The sequence below is a fragment of the Thunnus maccoyii genome, chromosome 9 (assembly GCF_910596095.1).
Source record: "Thunnus maccoyii chromosome 9, fThuMac1.1, whole genome shotgun sequence".
Taxonomy (NCBI): domain Eukaryota; kingdom Metazoa; phylum Chordata; class Actinopteri; order Scombriformes; family Scombridae; genus Thunnus; species Thunnus maccoyii.
The window spans coordinates 15,041,107-15,060,381 of NC_056541.1; the positions used below are offsets into that span (position 1 = coordinate 15,041,107).

General features: G+C 42.2%; 1 protein-coding gene across 2 annotated transcripts in view; it reads left to right on the forward strand.

The window, feature by feature from the left end:
• ptch1 (patched 1) overlaps window positions 1-19,275 on the forward strand; it is a 57,305-nt gene that overhangs the window by 15,408 nt on the left and 22,622 nt on the right. For both annotated transcript variants that reach the window (XM_042422054.1, XM_042422053.1), the window contains exons 3-13: window positions 4,142-4,331; window positions 4,752-4,821; window positions 4,996-5,087; window positions 7,940-8,138; window positions 8,266-8,387; window positions 11,074-11,221; window positions 12,967-13,098; window positions 13,262-13,417; window positions 13,841-13,939; window positions 15,265-15,390; window positions 18,828-18,946. In XM_042422054.1, the coding sequence (XP_042277988.1) occupies window positions 4,142-4,331; window positions 4,752-4,821; window positions 4,996-5,087; window positions 7,940-8,138; window positions 8,266-8,387; window positions 11,074-11,221; window positions 12,967-13,098; window positions 13,262-13,417; window positions 13,841-13,939; window positions 15,265-15,390; window positions 18,828-18,946 (1,453 nt within the window). The remainder of the gene's footprint in view (window positions 1-4,141; window positions 4,332-4,751; window positions 4,822-4,995; window positions 5,088-7,939; window positions 8,139-8,265; window positions 8,388-11,073; window positions 11,222-12,966; window positions 13,099-13,261; window positions 13,418-13,840; window positions 13,940-15,264; window positions 15,391-18,827; window positions 18,947-19,275) is intronic.

A 19,275-nucleotide genomic window follows, 5' to 3' on the forward strand; every position in this document is an offset into this window, starting at 1 on the left:
CACACACTCACACACACACACACACACACACACACACAGAAATGTGCTCATCCACATGCACATACATACAGTATATGCACACATATATGTATGTGGTCCCACATACTCACACATGCACACACGTATGTTTCTTTTGGCACCTTGCAACAAATACAGATATTATATCAAATCTCTATTAGTGGTTGCGAAAGTCACTGATTATAAACCTGCTGAAAGGTGGAAAACATTATTTTCATGATTTATCATGTAAGTATGCTCAGATGATTCAAATGCCCATTGGAGAGATACACTGTCATTCCTGTTAATGTGAGTAGGAGGTGTAATGTTTGTACGCATGAGCGAGCAAGTTGCATGTGTGTGTGTGTGTGTGTGTGTGTGTGTGTGGTGTGTGTTTCAATATCAGCACCATGCACAAGAGTTGTTGAAGCTGTTTGCCACTGGTGGTGTGTGTTTTCCTTGAAAGTGTGAGATGCTTCCGTTGTCAGGCGTGTGAGATGTGCAGGGGGTGGGGCTGCGCTGTTGTGTGTTGCATGGAAAAGAGAGAAAGTTGGAGAGGGGTAAAGGGGGGTGGGCTGGATTTGACAGAGGGGCTGGGCTGATTGCCATCATGATCTGGCCAATCACAGACCAGCGCTGAATAGAGCAAAGAGAGAGAAAATGAGAGTATAAAGAGGAGGGGGAGCTCAGAACTGAAAGGAAGGAGGGGGGGGGGGTGATGTCAGTTCCTTAGAAACCCACTTTCTCTCCCTTCGTCCCCACCGCCCCACTTTGAGAATAGGGGGGACCAGGGGTTAATGTTATGCAACACACTGAATACCCGCACTGAGGGCTCCAATACAGTGACACACATAGGTCTTCTTCTCTTCTCTTCTCTTCTCTTCTCTTCTCTTCTCTTCTCTTCTCTTCTCTTCTCTTCTCTTCTCTTCTCCTCTCCTCTCCTCTCCTCTCCTCTCCTCTCCTCTCCTCTCTCACACATACACATGCACACATGTAACACACATACACACCTAACAGGTGTGTGAATGATAAATATGACAAAAGCCAAAATAAGTTCACGGATTCCAACTTCTCAAATGTCATTATTTGCTGGTTTCTTTTGTCTTCTACAACAATAAACTAAACATCAGTGGTTTTGGTCAAAACAAGCAACTTGAATTAGCTAATTTGGGCTCTCTGAACTTGTGATAGGCATTTTATAGACCAAAATGATTATTAGATTAACCCAGACAATACTTGTCAGATCCATGTGGAAAATAATCAGTAGTTGAAGCCCTTGTGCTGTGATGATTAGTCAAGTAATTGATTTGTCAAACCAAAGTCTTGATAATTTATTAATTCAAGTCACTTATCAATTAAAATTCCCAAAGATCTGGTGGTTATAGCCCCCCAAATGTGACAATTTTTATGGTTTTATCTGTAGATTGAATACCTTTGGGTTTTGTGACTGTTGGTCAGAGCAGTTAGGCACTTTTAAGGCATCAGAAAGACATTTTCTGAACAGGTAGACGGACGAACAATTGATAATGAAAGTAAATTTGTTGAAAGAGGAGAGATTGATTCAAGATGGATAGAATAAGGAAGAGAGAGGAAGTGGGTGAGAAATGCAGCTGGTATGGGAAATATTTGAAAGTCAGTGACACTTTGTTTTAGGTCACAGCAGCTGAGCCTGGAGCGGGACACCTTCAAGATATCAACACATGCTGGGGTCAACCAGTTTTCTTAGGAGAAGGAATATGGGAATATGTGTCACTGAAGAAACACAGCTGTGTGTACACGCACACACACACATGCTCGCACATACGCTAATGCACACACACACACACACACACACACACACACACACTCACTCACACATTTTTTTGGTCCAGCTGGGGTGTTAATTTCACCCCGAGGCTGTGTGAGTGTTGACCCCAAAACGCTGTAACCTCGTGAAGTGTGGAATTCTCTAAGCCTGAGGCCGTAATGTGCTGTTTCCTGTAGAGAGAGAGCGCATTCCTTTGACTTGTCCCATTCCTTGCTGCTTGCTGTAAACTCAAGGTCTTTGGGTGGCAGTCCACAACTTGGAATGTGTTCAGAACAGACAGCGAGTTCTTTCTACAGTAAGCACATCCCTCCCATCTTTTTTCAATCAGACCTTTCTTCATCTCCTAGCACACACAGAGACATACTGAAAATGGATGCGTCGCTTTCTATATACCTGCCTTCCCATTTTTCCTCTTGGCAGTGCTCTTAAACCCAAGCCTTGGGGTAGCATTGCCTTTGAGCGTTGAGTGTACCAGACAAGTCGACTTGTTAGTGCACTGTCAGTGTGCGTAGGGTCTAAATCAGTTCCATGCATGCTCCTTTAAAGGGAGGGCTGGTGTAATGTAGATGTGTAGCTGGCCTAGCAGTAGAAAGCATGTCGCTCCAGTTAGCCCAGGCCTGCTATTAATGATGAGTATTATAAACATGCCTTCAGACAGGATCAGATGGGAATGCTGTTTGGGTCCAGAAAAAAAGAAATCAAGTGTGTTTTCCTAATGCCCCAAGACATGGCCCCCTCCCTCCCTGTTCCATTGGTCTGACTGGGTGGTCCAGCCCAGCAGAACAGGCATGCTTATGTTCAACTTTAATGCCATTACAATGGGCCGAAAATATTCAATCTATGCCTGCTGTTGCACGAATCGAGTAGAATTGTTAAATTGGATTAAGACATAATAAAATGTTACAGATTTTTCACACAGTTGACTTTCTCACTGGGCATTTTTCATGTTGTGTGTGCGTGTGTGTGTGCAAGTGAAAGAAGATGCCTATAAATTGTCCAAGATTTCACTAAGCATTCAGTCACTGATGATGGAAAGGCTCAAATCCTCTGCCTGTAAATCAGACGCAGATACTCCGACCTGAGGGATGCACATGCAGGCACGCACACAAATCACTGGCTGAATTGAGCATACTGAAGCAACCTGAAACATGCATTTTTATATAGCTTTAAAAAAAACTTGGGGGCACTTTTTTTTGTAATTTGTTTGTTTAGTCTTGCATTTGACTGAAAATGTGAGACTGTGCCCATGTCTGCATGATTGCAATTGCCTGCATTTGTTCGTGTGTGAGTGTCTGTTTGTGAGGGAGACTTTGCCAGAGTTGCCTTGGCTGTACTGGGGTGGAGCAGGGCAGCTAAAGGGCCTGAAAGGCTGCTTTTGTAGCTCAGGCTAGCTGAGAGCTCAGAGCGCACGCACAGGGCTTAGTCCCACCACGATACTGGGAGCAAAGCCTGGAAGAGAGCCTCTCTCTCTCTCTCTTTATCAAATACATACACACACACACACACACACACACACACACATACTGTCACACACTCACACATATGCACTCCACGTGGTCTGGCGCTGCTGACTTGTTAGCAAATTTGAGTAGAAATATTGAGCTGTTTTTGTGAAATGCTGATTTGTTGGAGTGATGTTAGTCTTCTGGAATCAAAGGAGTCAGGGTGTTTGGCGTTGTGGTAGTGCAATCTCACTGTAAGCAAAGTGTTTTTGTTTAAGATACAAGTCTGATAATGTTGTGGTTAGGCTGACATGTCTTTGGGTTTGCTTTGCAGAAAGAACAGAGGATCATTTCTTGAGTCGCAGATGTTGTAGCACATGATGCTGCTTTTGTGTGTGAGTGGTCAGATTGGCTGTGTTCAGGCTGTCTCACCTTCTGTCAGTGTTGGAAAGGCATTTGAGCATACCATATATTTTGGGTTCACTGTTTTCAGTTTTTATTTTTCAAAAAGATGCAAGAATTTATTTAACCTCAATGTTTCTTAAGGCAAACACTGTAATATAACCATTTCTTGTGTTGTTCTGCACACTCAGAGGGATTTAGTGACATGTTCTCCCAGTTTTTTATTACTGATCTATTACAAAAGATTTTCTGATCTCAGCTTGTTGTAAGAGGACATTGTTCACAGTAAACAACTTTTGGGTGCATGAGGACTTAAACTCCCGGGTTTAAGTTTACACCCTTTTAAAAAAAAAAATGTTTTTTTCAATGAAAATCTGCTACAATGATGAGACAGAGAGCCTGTCCAAAAACATTTATGATACGCACCTGTTTGTATGTTTGTATCAAAGGTCTGACTATGCAAGTTTAAACACATTCGCTCTTCTATTTCCAGTCGGTGGGCGTGTTAACCAGGAACTGAAGTACACGCGTCAGAAGATAGGCGAGGAGGCAATGTTTAACCCTCAGCTGATGATCCAGACACCGCGGGAGGACGGAGCCAACGTTTTAACGGTGGAGGCGTTATTGCAGCATCTGGAGTCAGCCATCCGAGCCAGCAGAGTTCATGTTTACCTTTATAACAGGTAACTGAGTATTAAATGTCTACTTGTAGTCTGGTCTTGCTTTGTATCTGTTCGTGTTTGCCTCTTATTTTGTGTTTCTGTACAATATGATTAAATCCTGCAACAGTATGTGACGCTCATAATGTTCAGTATTTGCTGACACTGTTTTTTTGTTGTTTTTTTGTTGAGTTAATAGTTTCTTGTGCTGTGGTATTATATTGCAGTATTTATTCAGTTCTACCTAATATTTGGTCCATCCCATCTAGTATGTCCATGCATGCTGTATATACCTGTATATTTATATTCAGCTATTTTTTCTAGAGTTACCTCAGGGTGATGAAAGATTTAGTCCCTTTTATTATCATTCTTTCATTAGTCTAGCTGGAGGGGCTCAGAGTGTGAAAGAAAACTGAACAGAAACTCTTTTGTTCTCCCTTCCAGACAATGGAAATTAGAACACTTATGCTACAAATCAGGAGAACTAGTCACGGAAACTCATTTTATGGATCAGGTAAGACGCAAAAGGTTCAGTTTGATATTGTAAAGTTGTTTTTATATAGACTTATACTCCCTGGATCATAGTAAAACGTCACCAATACAGTCTTTTTTGTCTGTTACTATTTTCACTTCCTGATGTCCATTTGCGTCAATCCTCCTGTCTGTGTGCATGTGTCTGTCGAATTAGATCATAGAAAAGCTACATCCCTGCCTCATCATCACCCCTTTGGACTGTTTCTGGGAGGGAGCCAAGCTCCAGTCTGGAATGGTCTATCTCCCGTAAGTACAGAAAACTCCCTTTTACTTGACAGAATCTGCATTTTATGTGTCCGCACAATCACAACATGCCAAGACAGCGTATCATTAGATTGACCAATCTCTTTCAAGCAGTCAATCATTAAATGCAGTTTTTTTGTTTTGGGCACACATAGGGCTTTCCTCGTTGTGAGGCCAGTTGGCAAACCGATTAAAATGATGTTTGGGGACAGTAAGACTGTAAGAACGCTGAGCTCATGAGTGCTGGTTATGGGATCAGTGTATGCTAACAATAACAGTATGTTCAGATTGTTTTCAAGACAGAGAGCGAGGAGGAGATCTGGATCTCTGAGTCTTGTTTTTTACCCCTTTAGTAGAGGCTGCCCAAACATGCTCAACCCATCCAAACAGACACCACAGAGGAACAAGAGTGTGCGTGCATGTGTGTGAGTGTGTGTGTGCCCTGAACTCGTCCCCTCTGAAGGCGCTATTGTAGTGGTTGCTGGCATGCGTATCACTGGCGATAGTTTCTCTCCAGCCCTGGGCCTCACACCATTGTCTGGGCCTTCTGTTGCTAATGGCCTGCTGCTACAGTAATACTCAGCAGACCCTTACCTCTGCATGTGTGTGCGCATGCACATGTGTGCACATATGTGTGTGCCATCGCCAGCAGTGCATACATGTGTTTTGTCAATGCGTTAAAGTGTATGAGCCGGAGTCGTTGTCATCTATGTATGTGGATGTGTGTGTGTGTGTGTTGGCTCTTGGTCTCAGATGGTAAATAAGGTTTTTACTATGTTCTGGTTGGGAGGCTGGGAATAATAACGCAAGCCTGGTTAAGCACATACAATGTAGTCTGAATGACAGAGAGAGAGAGATTCAGAGAGAGACTGGAATGTGCAAGGCATAGAGAGCATAGAGGGACAAGGACTGGTTGGAGCAGGAATTCAGCACTCTGCTATTGCATGATGGGAATTGGTCTCCATTTATTGTTTTCTGTCACCTAGCAAGACAGATTTTTTTTCTGCTCCTTTTCCTTATTTTATGGTATATGGCTGGACCGTTTATGGTCAATATGCAAAACTGTGGCATATTTGTAACAGGGATAGTCAGTGGAAGTGTCTATAATGTGAATTCCTGGATATTAAATATTCATCTGTAGTGGTTTTTGTTGTTTGAAAGTGTACATAAGTAGCATATCACATGACATGGGTAAGCTACGTTTGAGTCAAAAAAAGGGTATAAATGCAGTTGCAAGAACAATACTTTCCACTCTTGGAATGTTTGATTTCAAGGAGAACTTATGTTAATTCTAATTATAACCATTCTAATTATCTGTTATCTCCCCCAGCTCTTTCATCTGTTTCTATCTGCAGATGTCTTGTTTTTCTAAGACTCACTCTATATTGAGTGTTTTGTCAGAGTGATTTTGCGCTCTCGCTCCTGCTTCTTGGCGCATGGAGAACTGTTTTCTCTCCTACTCGGCTCTATGCTGGACTGTTACAGTGCGTAACCAGATCTTTGATTTGATTCCGTTGTTAGTGTGCGATATCTTGGTAGCATTTCAAGATCTGATTGTATAATTCTGGGTGTTGTTGCACCAAAATTATCAGCTTCTTGTTGTCCAGATCAACCATGCTTTCTCCTTGTGTGAGGGAGCTATGTAACATCCGGTTGTATATTCCGTCACGGAGGATGGCAAAAACTTCAAATGTTTTAACTTTTGATGGCAATGCCGTCTACTGTTACCGCTGGCAGTGTTCTCTGCTGGCCTAAATTTACTGTCCTGCTCTCATCCTCTAAAAAGATATCTGGTTTGCTGTCTACCATCTGCCTGAACCCATGTGAACGCAGCAGTATTTGGGGTGATTTAACTGTGCGCTCTCCCTCATGCTTCTCGGTGCATGGAGAGCTGTTGTCTCTCCTACTCTGCTCTATGCTGGACTATTACAGTGGGTAACCAGATATTTGATGTGATTCATGTGATAAATTTGGAATGAGCTGCAGTCAATGAGTGGAAGTGTTGTAAACAAGGACATAATAGCAAACTGTTTGCGCCAATTCATTTTGAAAGAACAACGGCCAATGGGGAAACTCCAACACTCAGCCAGCCGACCAATGGTGTATCTCCATCACTCAGCTACTCACTCAGTCAGTCAGTCAGTCAGACATGGACAGACATGTTTTTTGGGGCTGGCCCGCTGTTGCAGTCCAGCCAAAAAATTTCTAACACACAATTTTTTTTGTCTTCAAGCTTTCCTCAAACCTTTGCTTAAAGTTATTAAAATGTTTCAAAAAGCCCTCTTTTGTTTAACTAGTAGACATCTGAATGTCTGATGAGGGGTCCCAGGCATACACATTGCTTTATTTTAAGGGGACACAAGCCAAAAAGCTTTGGAACCACTGATCTAGACCACTATATTTGGAGGTAATACTGAAAGGGAGCACACTTGAAATGTCAGGTAACACAGTATAGTCAGTACTATAGGTCAAAACTGGAATGGGAAGTGGAGCTGTGTAAGATTTTTACAACAGACAGTTTGGGTTAATAATTTTTCTGTTTGTCTTCATTTTCTTTCCCAAATAAGTTTGGCTAAACTAGGGATTTATAAGACCTGTATGTTTGATTGTCCATGTTTCTTACCCTGTCTGACTACTTTGTAGCGATGTTGCCACATTTCCAGATCTCAGCAATGAACATAATGAGAACAATATAAGTATCTATGATAGATATTATGGCCAAATGTACATAAATGACCCAAGTTTTGTGAAAAATAAGAATTTCCAAAAGTGCCCAGGGACAGGAACATGGCACTGTGATGCACATTATCAGAGTCGCTCCTGTTCACATACTCTATTACTCTTTACATTCACAGAGGTAAAGACCCTTTGCAGTGGACCAACTTTGACCCTAAGGATTTCCTTGAGGACTTGCGAAGGGCAAATTTCCCTGTTGAAAGCTTTGAGGACATGTTGGAAAAGGCAGATGTTGGACATGGCTACATGGATAGACCCTGTCTGAACCCTGCTGACCCTGACTGCCCCCTCACTGCGCCCAACAAGAACTCAACAAAGGTAGACTCAAGCGTTTGGCTCTATGTGTACACATGCAACAATTATATATTTTGGTAACACATTAAGTCTTAAGATTGAGCCTAGCTGCTGACAGCTATTTTCTCGCCTGTTGCTTTTATTGCACCAGCCATTCAACGTGGCGCGGGCCCTGACTGGCGGCTGCCATGGTCTGTCCAGGAAGTACATGCACTGGCAGGAGGAACTGATCGTAGGAGGGACCACCAAGAACGGCAGCGGACCCCTGCTCAGGTAACATACCCACACTTACGCATACACACCCTCATAAACACTGCTGTGATCACTGCAGCACTTATTCTGGAAAGAGTGTGTGTGTTTTTTGTTCTTTTATACTCTCCGAAACGGTGCGTGCATGCATGCGTGTGCGCTGTGTGCTGTAAATCTTGCAGTCATTAGCAGATTCCAGTGAAATCTTAGAGCTCCAGCTGTTCCTGCTCAGCTCTGGCTGCTCTGCTTGGACACTACCCATTCATACACACACACACACACACACACTCACACACACACGTGCACAGAGTGATCTATTGCCTGGCTAGTTTGTCCAAATATACAGCGATTTGAGGTACATGGATTTAATTCCAGCGCAAGCACCAAGACAAAGTTTATAGATTATGTGGTATACTTTAAGACCTATACACTGATTTGTGTGCAGTAAGCTGTATGCCCTTCATTACAAAACACATTACGCACAGTCAGTTAAAGTATTGTGCATGATTTTTATATAAATATAAAATATACACAAGAATTAAAAGCATGCACATTTTATTAAGCAATAAGTAGATTCCTTTAACAGGGAAAGGCAACTCAAATTAGCCAACATTTTGCTAATGGACCAGTTATTTTAATGTTAAATTGCAGTTTGGATGGTGGGTGCACATGCATGTACACACAAAGGCAACCCGCCACACACACACATTCACACACATACTGCTCACAGAGTACAGTGGGGTGCGTTGTTTGTTTTGTGGTTGTGTTTTTTCCTGGCAACGTTGGGTCATTAGGGTGTCTGTGCGTGCTTGCCTGCCTATGTAAGTGTGTGTGTGTGTGTGTGTGTATGTGTGTGGTTTAGCTGCGATGTCCATTGGGCTGTTAGTGCTGGCACTCAGTTTCTACATCTTGTTTACTAACTGCCACCATTACCATGATTATCACCATATTACAGAGATCACATTCATAAACAGAATGACTAGCTAATGTCCACTCCTTTGGTTCATAAAAGTTGATGATATTAAAATACATAGACTGACTTGACTTGCAAAGTAATTTATTAATGACTAATTAGTTGATTGCTTAATAACCTTCCTAATATTTACACCAGGATTGTGTATTCCTCATTACACTGGATTGACACTGGACCATGGCTTTTTATGTTGGAGTGCGGGAGTGCATGCCTTAATTTGTCAGAACATGATCTGGAACCTCGCAGTGTGGGACCAGATATCTATTTTATAAGATCTGGCACTTCCTTTACTACTATCAGATTTGGTCAATACATTTTCTGAAATATTAATCCATTATGTGATTATACTTTCTTTGTAATTTGTAATAAAGACAAGATGAAATAAGGGCCTATATTCCTGTGGCACGTCGGTTCAGTGCTGCCATCATCCATAAGGGGTATACTGGGTGGAAAACAAGGTCACAACGGGGTCTAGTGCAGAATAACTCTACAAATGGCTTCCACTGCTGTTTCAAATCATTCCATTGTCATTCCAAATCATTGCTAGGAACATTAGCAATAATGACATGTACATGCTAAGTGCATGACCAGCTGGAGGGCCAACAGGAGGACGAGAGGAGCTTTGAATTTGAAGGAGAGGATGATGAAGATGATGGAGAGGGAGAGAGTAGGTGAAAAAAAAAAAATTAAGTCACTTATCAAGCAAAAATGCCAAAAACAAAAAGACTGGTTTCAGATCCTTGAATGTAATGATTTGCTGATTTTTGTGTTTTATACAATTTCAAATTGAATAATTTGGGAATTTGGACAGTTGGTTTGACAAAACGAGCAATTCAGAGACGCTCTGGAAATTTGTGTTTTTTGACCTTTTTAACTTTTATTTTCTTACATTTTGTAAACTAAACAGTTAATCACTTAATCAAAAAAATAATCAACAGGTTGAAAATGAAAGCAACCATTATTTGCAGCAGTTATTCTTACACAAACTGCAGCTTAACATGGAGATGTTTGTGCTGAAATAAGTCTTATGGCTGTGGGCACCTGTATTCTTGGCTCTTTAGTCATATCAGTTTTAACAATATCCTGCTTATGGAGCAGGTGTGCTTGACACACCATTGTTTATGATGACTGTTATCCAGTGTGCTCCAGGTGCTGTGGTTTTGAATCCTTCCAGGGTTTTTTTCTCTTCCCTTACTAGTTGAATTAGCACCCTCTCTGTTCTGGGACCTCCTGAGTTACAAATGAGGCAGTTTTAGGGGTTTTTTTGGAGGGGGCCTTTTGGGTTGATGGGTTTCTGGGATTACTCCATCTCCTCTGTGTCTCTTGTCTCCCTGTTGGTCTTCTGCTCCTGTTGGACCTGGTAACCGCAATCTGGATAGCCACAAGTGTTCAGCGATTGCCCAAGATACTTATTAGTTCTTGCACTCCTGGTCTGTGAACAGTTCTAATAGCCCAAAGCTTTTTTTATGCTAGTGGGTGGTGGGAATCAAACAAAAGTACTGATTGTTGTGACATGTACATTTCACAATCCAAGTTTCAACTCCCTTTGATGTTATTTGGACAATCCAAAAAGCAACCTCATTGTCTTGTGGATCTTCCCACATAAACTTGATGTTGTCAGTGAAGGCTTGCACCTCACTGACCCCCCTTCTTTTTGTTCTTCTTTCATCCTTTCCATCCCCCCTTTTTTCTCCCTCTTACTCTTGCCACCCTTCCTCCCTCCTTTCCTCCTTCCAGTGCCCAGGCCTTACAGACCATGTTCCAGCTGATGACTCCCAAGCAGATGTTTGAGCACTTTCGGGGCTACGATGAGGTTTCCCACATCAACTGGAATGAAGAAAAGGCTGCAGCTATATTGGAAGCCTGGCAGAGGAGATACTCTGAGGTAAGGGCCAAAGCACTCAGAAATGAGAGAGAGAGAGAGAGAGAGAGAGAGAGAGAGAGAGAGAGATCCAGAATAGAGAGCAAGGAAAGAGAAAAGGTAAACGAAATCTACCCTAAATCCTCAACAACCACATTGTAAATCACCAGCCGGATACAGGTGAACATGGAAAGGCCCCATCCAAAGCCTGGGCCCCTGATAGATACTAGAACCACAGTTGGTGTGTGGTAAAGGGCTAAAGCTTTCCTCTCACTGCTCAGTAGAGAGGAGCAATAGAGCAACAGGGTGAGCATGTCTGGAATACATTAAGGGAGTGCTGAATCTCTCTCTCTCTCTCTCTCTCTCTCTCTCTCTCTCTCTCTCTCTCTCTCTCTCTCTCTCTCTCTCTCTCTCTCTCTCTCTCTCTCTCTCTCTCTCTCTCTCTCTCTCTCTCTCTAACTCACGTACAAACACACATGCAAACACACTCAAAAGTTCACACACAATCGCTTTCCCAGCTGTGGCCCCATTGGTGGCTCATGTGTGACATCATCTGGTCTTTGTTTTGGGGCCCCCAACCTCTGTTCGACATGGTGTGACCTTGTGTGTGTGTGTGTGTGTGTGTGTGTGTGTGTGTGTGTGTGTATACAAGTGGGTGTGTGTGCACCATTCATCTTGGGGCCCATAGTTCAGTGATAGAAAAGAGGTGTGATCATTCATTTGTGTACAATGTTTTTGTTTTATCAATGGCAATCATAAAAGCTGCAAGAGATACCAAGTAACGCCATAATTGTGTGTGTGTGCGTACATGTGTGTATTACAGTATGCACAATTAGGCGTGTCTGCAAGAATAGTATGCGCATGCATGATGTCGGTATGCGGCTGACACATGTGCGAGTTCACACGTGGGTGCAAGTGTGTGTGTGATCTAGTGTGTGTTTCCTAATGTGTGTCAGCCAGCATTGCTCCCCACTGAGCAGTAACTGCAGTTCAATGTTGAAGCCATCTGTCTGCCCTGAGATAGTGAGAGAAGGAGAGGATGGGTCATGGTACTGTCTGCAGATTCTCCTAAATACCTCCTACAACAGAGGCAGAGTTCATTATTCAGCACTGAAATTTTTCAGGGAGATTCTGTACCTAGAGACATACATGTTATTTATCAAACAGGCTGGATAACAGACTGGAAGCACAGTTTGGCTGTCATCTGAGGTGCAACTTGTATTTAAATCAGTGAAATGTACCTCTTTGCTTCAGGAATATGCATTTCATGGAGGATTATGGACCATAAATAAAATAAGGATTTATGATAAGAAAGGTTTATTGTATATTTTACTGGATCAACTAACCAACATTAGGGAGTTTGTAAGGTTTAGTTTTCTGTGGAAAATTGGTGCAAATTTGCACTGGTATATTACCTTTATTCTGCAGAGACCAATTTATTTTAAAAAAACAAGCCTCTTAGAAAGAGCAGGAGAGCTCATTATAAATGAGCACAATATCTGACCATTTAAAATGGAAAGTTATGGCTTAGCAGTCATTAAACCTGAACGTGAACATTCACCGAGCTTCTTTTGAGATTACCTTCTTTTGATATATACATTTTTGTGGTTTGTGTTTTTAATGAGCAATCTCTTAATTGTCAGTCAGATTTGGCCCTCTGTCGCAAGAAACCTGAACAAGACTGCTGCTTTTATCTCATTACCTGATTTTTCCCTCTTCTAGAGTCATTTTTAACATTGTTTTTTCTCTCTCCCCGTCTCTTTTTCCAGGCGGTGCTGCAGAGTGTGGCAGCTAATTCGTCTCAGAAGGTCTTGTCTTTCACCACCACCACTCTGGAAGATATTCTCAAATCTTTCTCTGACATCAGTGTCATCCGTGTGGCCAGTGGTTACCTGCTGATGGTGAGAACAGAACCAGACCTTAATGTACAATATGTTGTAAGATTAGGTTAACATTGAAGAAAGCAAACGCAGGATGGAATAATAAATGAAAACAGGAGAGGAGGGGGGTTATTGGTTATTGGTTGAGTAATTAATGAATTACTTGTTTGCTGTTTGTCCCCAGCTGGCATATGCATGTCTCACCATGCTGCGGTGGGACTGTGCCAAGTCTCAGGGGGCTGTGGGGTTGGCGGGTGTCCTGCTGGTTACACTGTCTGTAGCAGCTGGCCTGGGCCTCTGCTCTCTCCTGGGAATCTCCTTCAATGCCGCCACTACGCAGGTAACTCACACACATGCAAGCAAGTGTTTGAACATTTATTTCGACACCTTAGTTTTAAAAAGTTGTCTATACGCAAGAATCTATACAAGAACATGCTTAAATAAAATAGCCTAAAATTGGCAGAGTTGTATATGTTGTTATCATCTAAAGGGTGAGATACAGCGAGATACGTCTTACAGGTGTCCTTTGAGAACTCTCTATTACCAAAATATTGCGTATCAGCTGTGCTGCGCGGTTTCACATTATATTTTAAACTACTCTCTACATTAATATGACAAATCAAGATTTTGCACTTGATTTCCAAAAAATACACACCACACTTTACATACTCCTACCACTCCTGATCTACTAAAATGGAAGATCAAAAATCAGTTATACTCGCTGTATCTCTTCTTGTGGCTCATAAAGTGTGTGTGCATGCAGGTGTTACCATTCTTGGCTCTGGGTGTCGGAGTGGATGATGTCTTCCTCCTCGCTCATGCCTTCAGTGAGACTGGACAGAACAAGAGGATCCCGTTTGAGGTGAGGCAAACATCCAAACTCTCACCCGCTCCTATTCACCCTGCTCGTACCCCTCTGCTGCGTTATCTCCTCAATAGAGGAATGTGTTAAAGCCTGTCTGTGCCTGTGATGTAGCATCAAACAACTCATGTACCACACACTCAGTCGGCTTATCTAAGCAATGCTCCATGTTAAATGTTTTCCTGTTTCAAAGCAGAATAAGGAACCATTCTCATTCATATTTTACATTGTCTTCAAAGATTTTGCGGTGTTTTATTCTCAAGAGACATGTATAATTTTACCAAAACAGCCTGATTTTCAGAATATGCTGCTTTACTGGAGTCGCTGGAATAAATACATGCTCATGAGTGGTCCTGAAATGAACGTAAAACGTGTATTATGTCATTTGATTCAATAAAACAGAGCTTGCAAGTGTAGATTGTGAATTGTCCCCTTGACAGTAGTCTCTAGCGAGAACATTTTCCACACAAGCAGACTGAGGCGCATACAGAAATAAACAAAACAAAAAGGAGAAAAAAATCTGATAGATTTTGAAGTTTACTTTATTTTGCCTGTGTATATTTCTGCAACCCAAGTGTATGAATGTGTGTGTGGGTTTTGTGGAGCGGGATAACTTTTCATCTCCAGAGGGGGAAAACACAGGCATGTATTTGCTTGTTTTTGTTTTCCCTGCTTCCCTCCCCTTCTAACCCTTGTCTCAATGCCTCCCTCATCCCCCAGCTTCCTTTGTGTGGCTGAGATGAAAACTAAACAGAGCTGAACCTGATCTCTCCTGTCTGGCACACACAAACACACACATACGCACACACATGCACGCACACACGCACGCACACACACACACACGCACATACACACACATATAAACATGCACACGCCTGCAGACACTCCCTGTGTGGTCCTGCACGTCCTCAAATCTTCACACAATTGCTGCCAAACGCTCCAGGGCTGTGTGTATGCTTATCATTTTTCTGTTTGTGTGTATTTTACTAGACGAAATAGCAGAAAAAGAGTTGTTCAGCAGCCATGATTTTACTCCACAACCGATTTGTTTTGAAAGGCAGCAGGTCATTATGTTCTTTCTTTCTTTCAATTTTTTTCCCTCCGTTCTTCAAACAGAGGTTGACAGGCCCAGATGGATTATCCAAGAGCACTTCAGGGCTTCAAGAATTGTTGCAATCACTGTCAGTCATATCAGTATTATGATAATTGTACATAATCTCAAGCATTACACATTTGCCTTTGGCTACAATCTGATCAAAAGAGTTGAGTTTCATTGCTTTCCCTTTCATCTGCCTCTCTCTCTCTCTCTGTGTTGTCTCTCTCAGGACCGTACAGGCGAGTGTCTGAAGAGGACAGGGGCCAGTGTGGCTCTCACCTCCATCAGTAACGTCACAGCATTCTTCATGGCAGCCCTCATCCCCATCCCAGCGCTCAGAGCCTTTTCTCTACAGGTATGCCCAGTAGTGAGTGTGTGTGTGTGTGTGTGTTTGTGAAAAAGAGTTCAGTCATGTGGGGCCTCTCTCTTTCTCTCACTAACAGTCCTGTTCCAGTCCTCATTGGCTCCAGATTTTGTCCAGACCGTTGTTTTATTGATTTCATTCATCAAACTGAAAGTGTGTGTGTGTACGGGGAGGAGTGTGTGTTTTGTTAAATTCATCCAGCCCTCTCCCTCCCTCTTTGAGGCTGTTTAGTGGTGGGCCCGGTGTCTGTCCAGATTGTGGCTGAGGTCCATGTAACTGAATCCCTCTGCATGCGTGTATGTGTGCTTGTGTGTGTGTGTGTGTGTGTGAGTGTGTGTATGCACTTGCGTATCCTCGTCCTCGTCTGTGTGTGTGTGAGTGCGGAGAGTTGTAGTATCTGTGTGGGAGGTTTGAAAAGCAATGGTCTAGCGGTTTCTGTGCATGTGTGTGTGTGTGTGCTTGTGTGTGTGCGTCTGTAAAGGTGGGGGGATCCAGTGGGGAGCTCTGACTTTTCTAACATCTGTCAGTAATTATAGACGTCATCAGAACAGTGAAAACTGGGACAGAAAGAGCCGTCTGTCACTATAGCAAACTGCCTTCAACAATCACTGAATGGTTAATTCATACAAACGCTCATTCAAACACAGTTATACATATTGGAAAGAGAAAATGTAAGATACTGTAAATAACTGCCATTGGGTAAATGTATTTCGTCTTCCTCACCATCACCAACAAGGTTTACTTGATCCTCCTAACCTTTCTCTTAAACCACGCTATGCTTTTTTTCCCACACATTAGATTTCTTTACTGCCTCTTTGTCTAATGCACAGTTAATCATGTGGTGTAACACTGTCTTGTCATATGTTGATACAGCTTAGGGATAAATTAGGTGTAGGTGTAAAGGAGGTGCACTTGGTTGGGCGCAGCGTACTTTAAGAAGAAGTGGGCAGCATTTGCCCCTCCTTAATTACCGCTTAGGTGCTCTTGAGCGAGATAGTGTTGCAGTTTGAAGCAAAAGTTATGATTTTAAATATGAGTAATCGTGTAGTTCTGTTTTCAGAGGCTTTCTTTTCCGGGTGGCTCTTCTTGGGAAAACATTGAAAGCTTGCAATGTGTATCAGCTACCAGCAGCTACAAGATAAAATTTATTAGTCAAAGCAACATACGCACTAAAAGCACCCAAACAGATAACTTCAATACACAGTTAGAATGGAAAGTATGATTAATACGTATATATGCAGCTACAGGTAGATAGTGCTGTAAGTACTGTATACACTGCATCATGTTTAATGTAGTTGAGCAAATAGAAATCCCTCTCTCTAACTCTCCCTCACACATACACACACACACACACGGAGTGAGGCAAGATGTCGCCACAGTGAGTACAATATTAGCATGTGTGGATAGATGGCTTTAGTACAGCGAGTCTGTCAAACATGATCCATTTACCCCATGGGTCTAATCCATGCAGCCTCATTTCATGCACACACACACACACACACACAGACAGGCACTCACACATGCATAACACACACACATGCACATAGTATGCATTCTTTACACTTGTGGTTTTGCGAGTGGTGAAGGGTAGACTTGCACTGAGTTAGACAATCACGCTGATACCCATCTTTTATTATGGAATACACAAACACATGCCTGAAACGCAACCACTGATACTATCCCCCAACCTTGTATCAATGCTGAGATGTGTGTATATGCGCGTCTCTTTATCAGCATTAAGCACTTCCTGTCATTGACTCCTCCGTGGATTCATCTCTGTCTTCCTCTCCTTTATATCACTCTTTCGTTCGCTTCCTTCCATCAGTATGAACAAAAAAAAAAAAACAGGAATCTTGTCCAGATAACAACACGAAAACACACACAGGAACACACACATTCATGCGTGGAAGACAGATGTGATGATAAATCTTCCCACTCTGGGGTCAGCTAGCGGTCGGAATATATGTGTGTGTGTGTGTGTGTGGAGTCATACTGAATCTGTCTGGACGTTAGCGGGCCAATTGAGAATGAATTGTTCTTCTACTCTGTCACTTTTTGTCTCTCACATTATTTCTCTCTGTTGTTGACTGAGTAGTGAGCTGAGGAATGAGGGAGGGCGAGGATGTGTGTGTGTGTCTGGTTGGTGTCAAGGTGTGGATTAAGTAAGAGGCTGTAGAGTTTTCTAAACTGGCAGTAGATGTGTGTGTGTGTGTGTGTGTGTGTGTGTGTGTGCATTTTTTGGTGTTAGTGTGTAAGGGGTGTGTGTTGTCTGTACAGCCACAGCGCCTGCTCATCACCTCAGGCCCCGCGGGCCTCCAGCTCCTTGGGTGGTCTGGCACACACACGAGATTGTGTGTATGTGTGAGTGTCTGTGTGTGAGTATGTGTGTGTGTGTGTGTCTGTGTGTAGTGGTCTGGCAACTACGCAAGATCCAGATTGTACTCTGGGCAGGGCCCCAACCTAACCCCAACCCCCATCCTCTGCTCCAGTGCACCACCTTCAAATACTTAACCACAACACTGTACTGGCTTCTATTACACACAGACACACACAGACTTACGCACACACCTCGCTTTTCTCTGCACACTCAGTGTTTTAGTCTTGAAAGGAACTGAGCATGTGTTGAAAGGCAATTTTTCCCTGACGCCAGCTTATTCGGATTGTGTTATTTTAAGGTATATTTAAGACTTCCCAGTAGGGCTGCAACTAACGATTTTTTTCATTATTGATTGATCTGTCGATCATTTTCTCCATTAGTTGTTTGGTTTTCCATAAAATCTCAGAAAATGGCGAAAAATGTCTATCACTGTTTCCCCAAAGCCCAAGATGACATCCTCAAATGTCTTGTTTTATCCACAACTCAAAGATATTGAATTTACTGTCATAGAGCACTAAAGAAACCAGAAGATATTCACATCTGAAAAGCTGAAATCAGAGAATTTGGAAATTTTTCTTAAAAAATGACTCAAAATGATTAATGATTATCAAAATGGTTGGCGATTAATTTAATAATTGACAACTAATTGATTAATCAACTAATCATTGCAGCTCTACTTCCCAGTGTTTGTGTTATGAGACTATAATTCTTTGACGCCATAGAACATCTTCACGATCTCTTTGCAAATTTGATCTTGTGCAATTAATTTTTTAATACATATTATTATTTATTATTAATTAATTTTTTCTCCCCACGATTTCAGATTTTGTCTGGGACAAAATTCTATCTTGATTTTATGATCTCCACCTTTTAAAACCATTTATGCACAAGTTGCTTTAGATCTTTCTATACTGTATGGCACCCACTCTGTCTCCTAAATCACTTTTCAGCTGTCTACAAATCATCAAACATGGGTTGAAAAACCAATCCTCTTTTTGATAAAAGTAACTTTTTACATATAATAACATAAATCTGTCTGTGTTTCTGGCAGGCTGCAGTGGTGGTGGTGTTTAACTTTGCTATGGTGCTGCTCATCTTCCCCGCCATCCTCAGCATGGACCTCTACCGACGAGAAGACAGACGTTTCGACATTTTCTGCTGCTTCTACAGGTGTGAACACACAGAGACAATACACACAAGCTCTTTCTTTTCTGATGAAGATTATTGCTTTCCTGTTTCTGTTCATTAATTCTTCCTTTCATGTGTTCCTCTGACCTCTTCTCTGACAATGAATAAGTTTAACAAACAGTTATCTCTGTCTTTATCTCTAGATATATCTTCACTTTAATATCACTCAATCAAAACCTAATTACTGCTTAAGATGTCTGTTTCTGTCTGGCTGCCTGGTTGTTTGACTGGCTGTATGTCTGTCATAGCCTTTATTAAACTTCGCCAGTCTGCCTGCCAGTCTGGGCATGCTTGTTGGCACAGCAGCCATA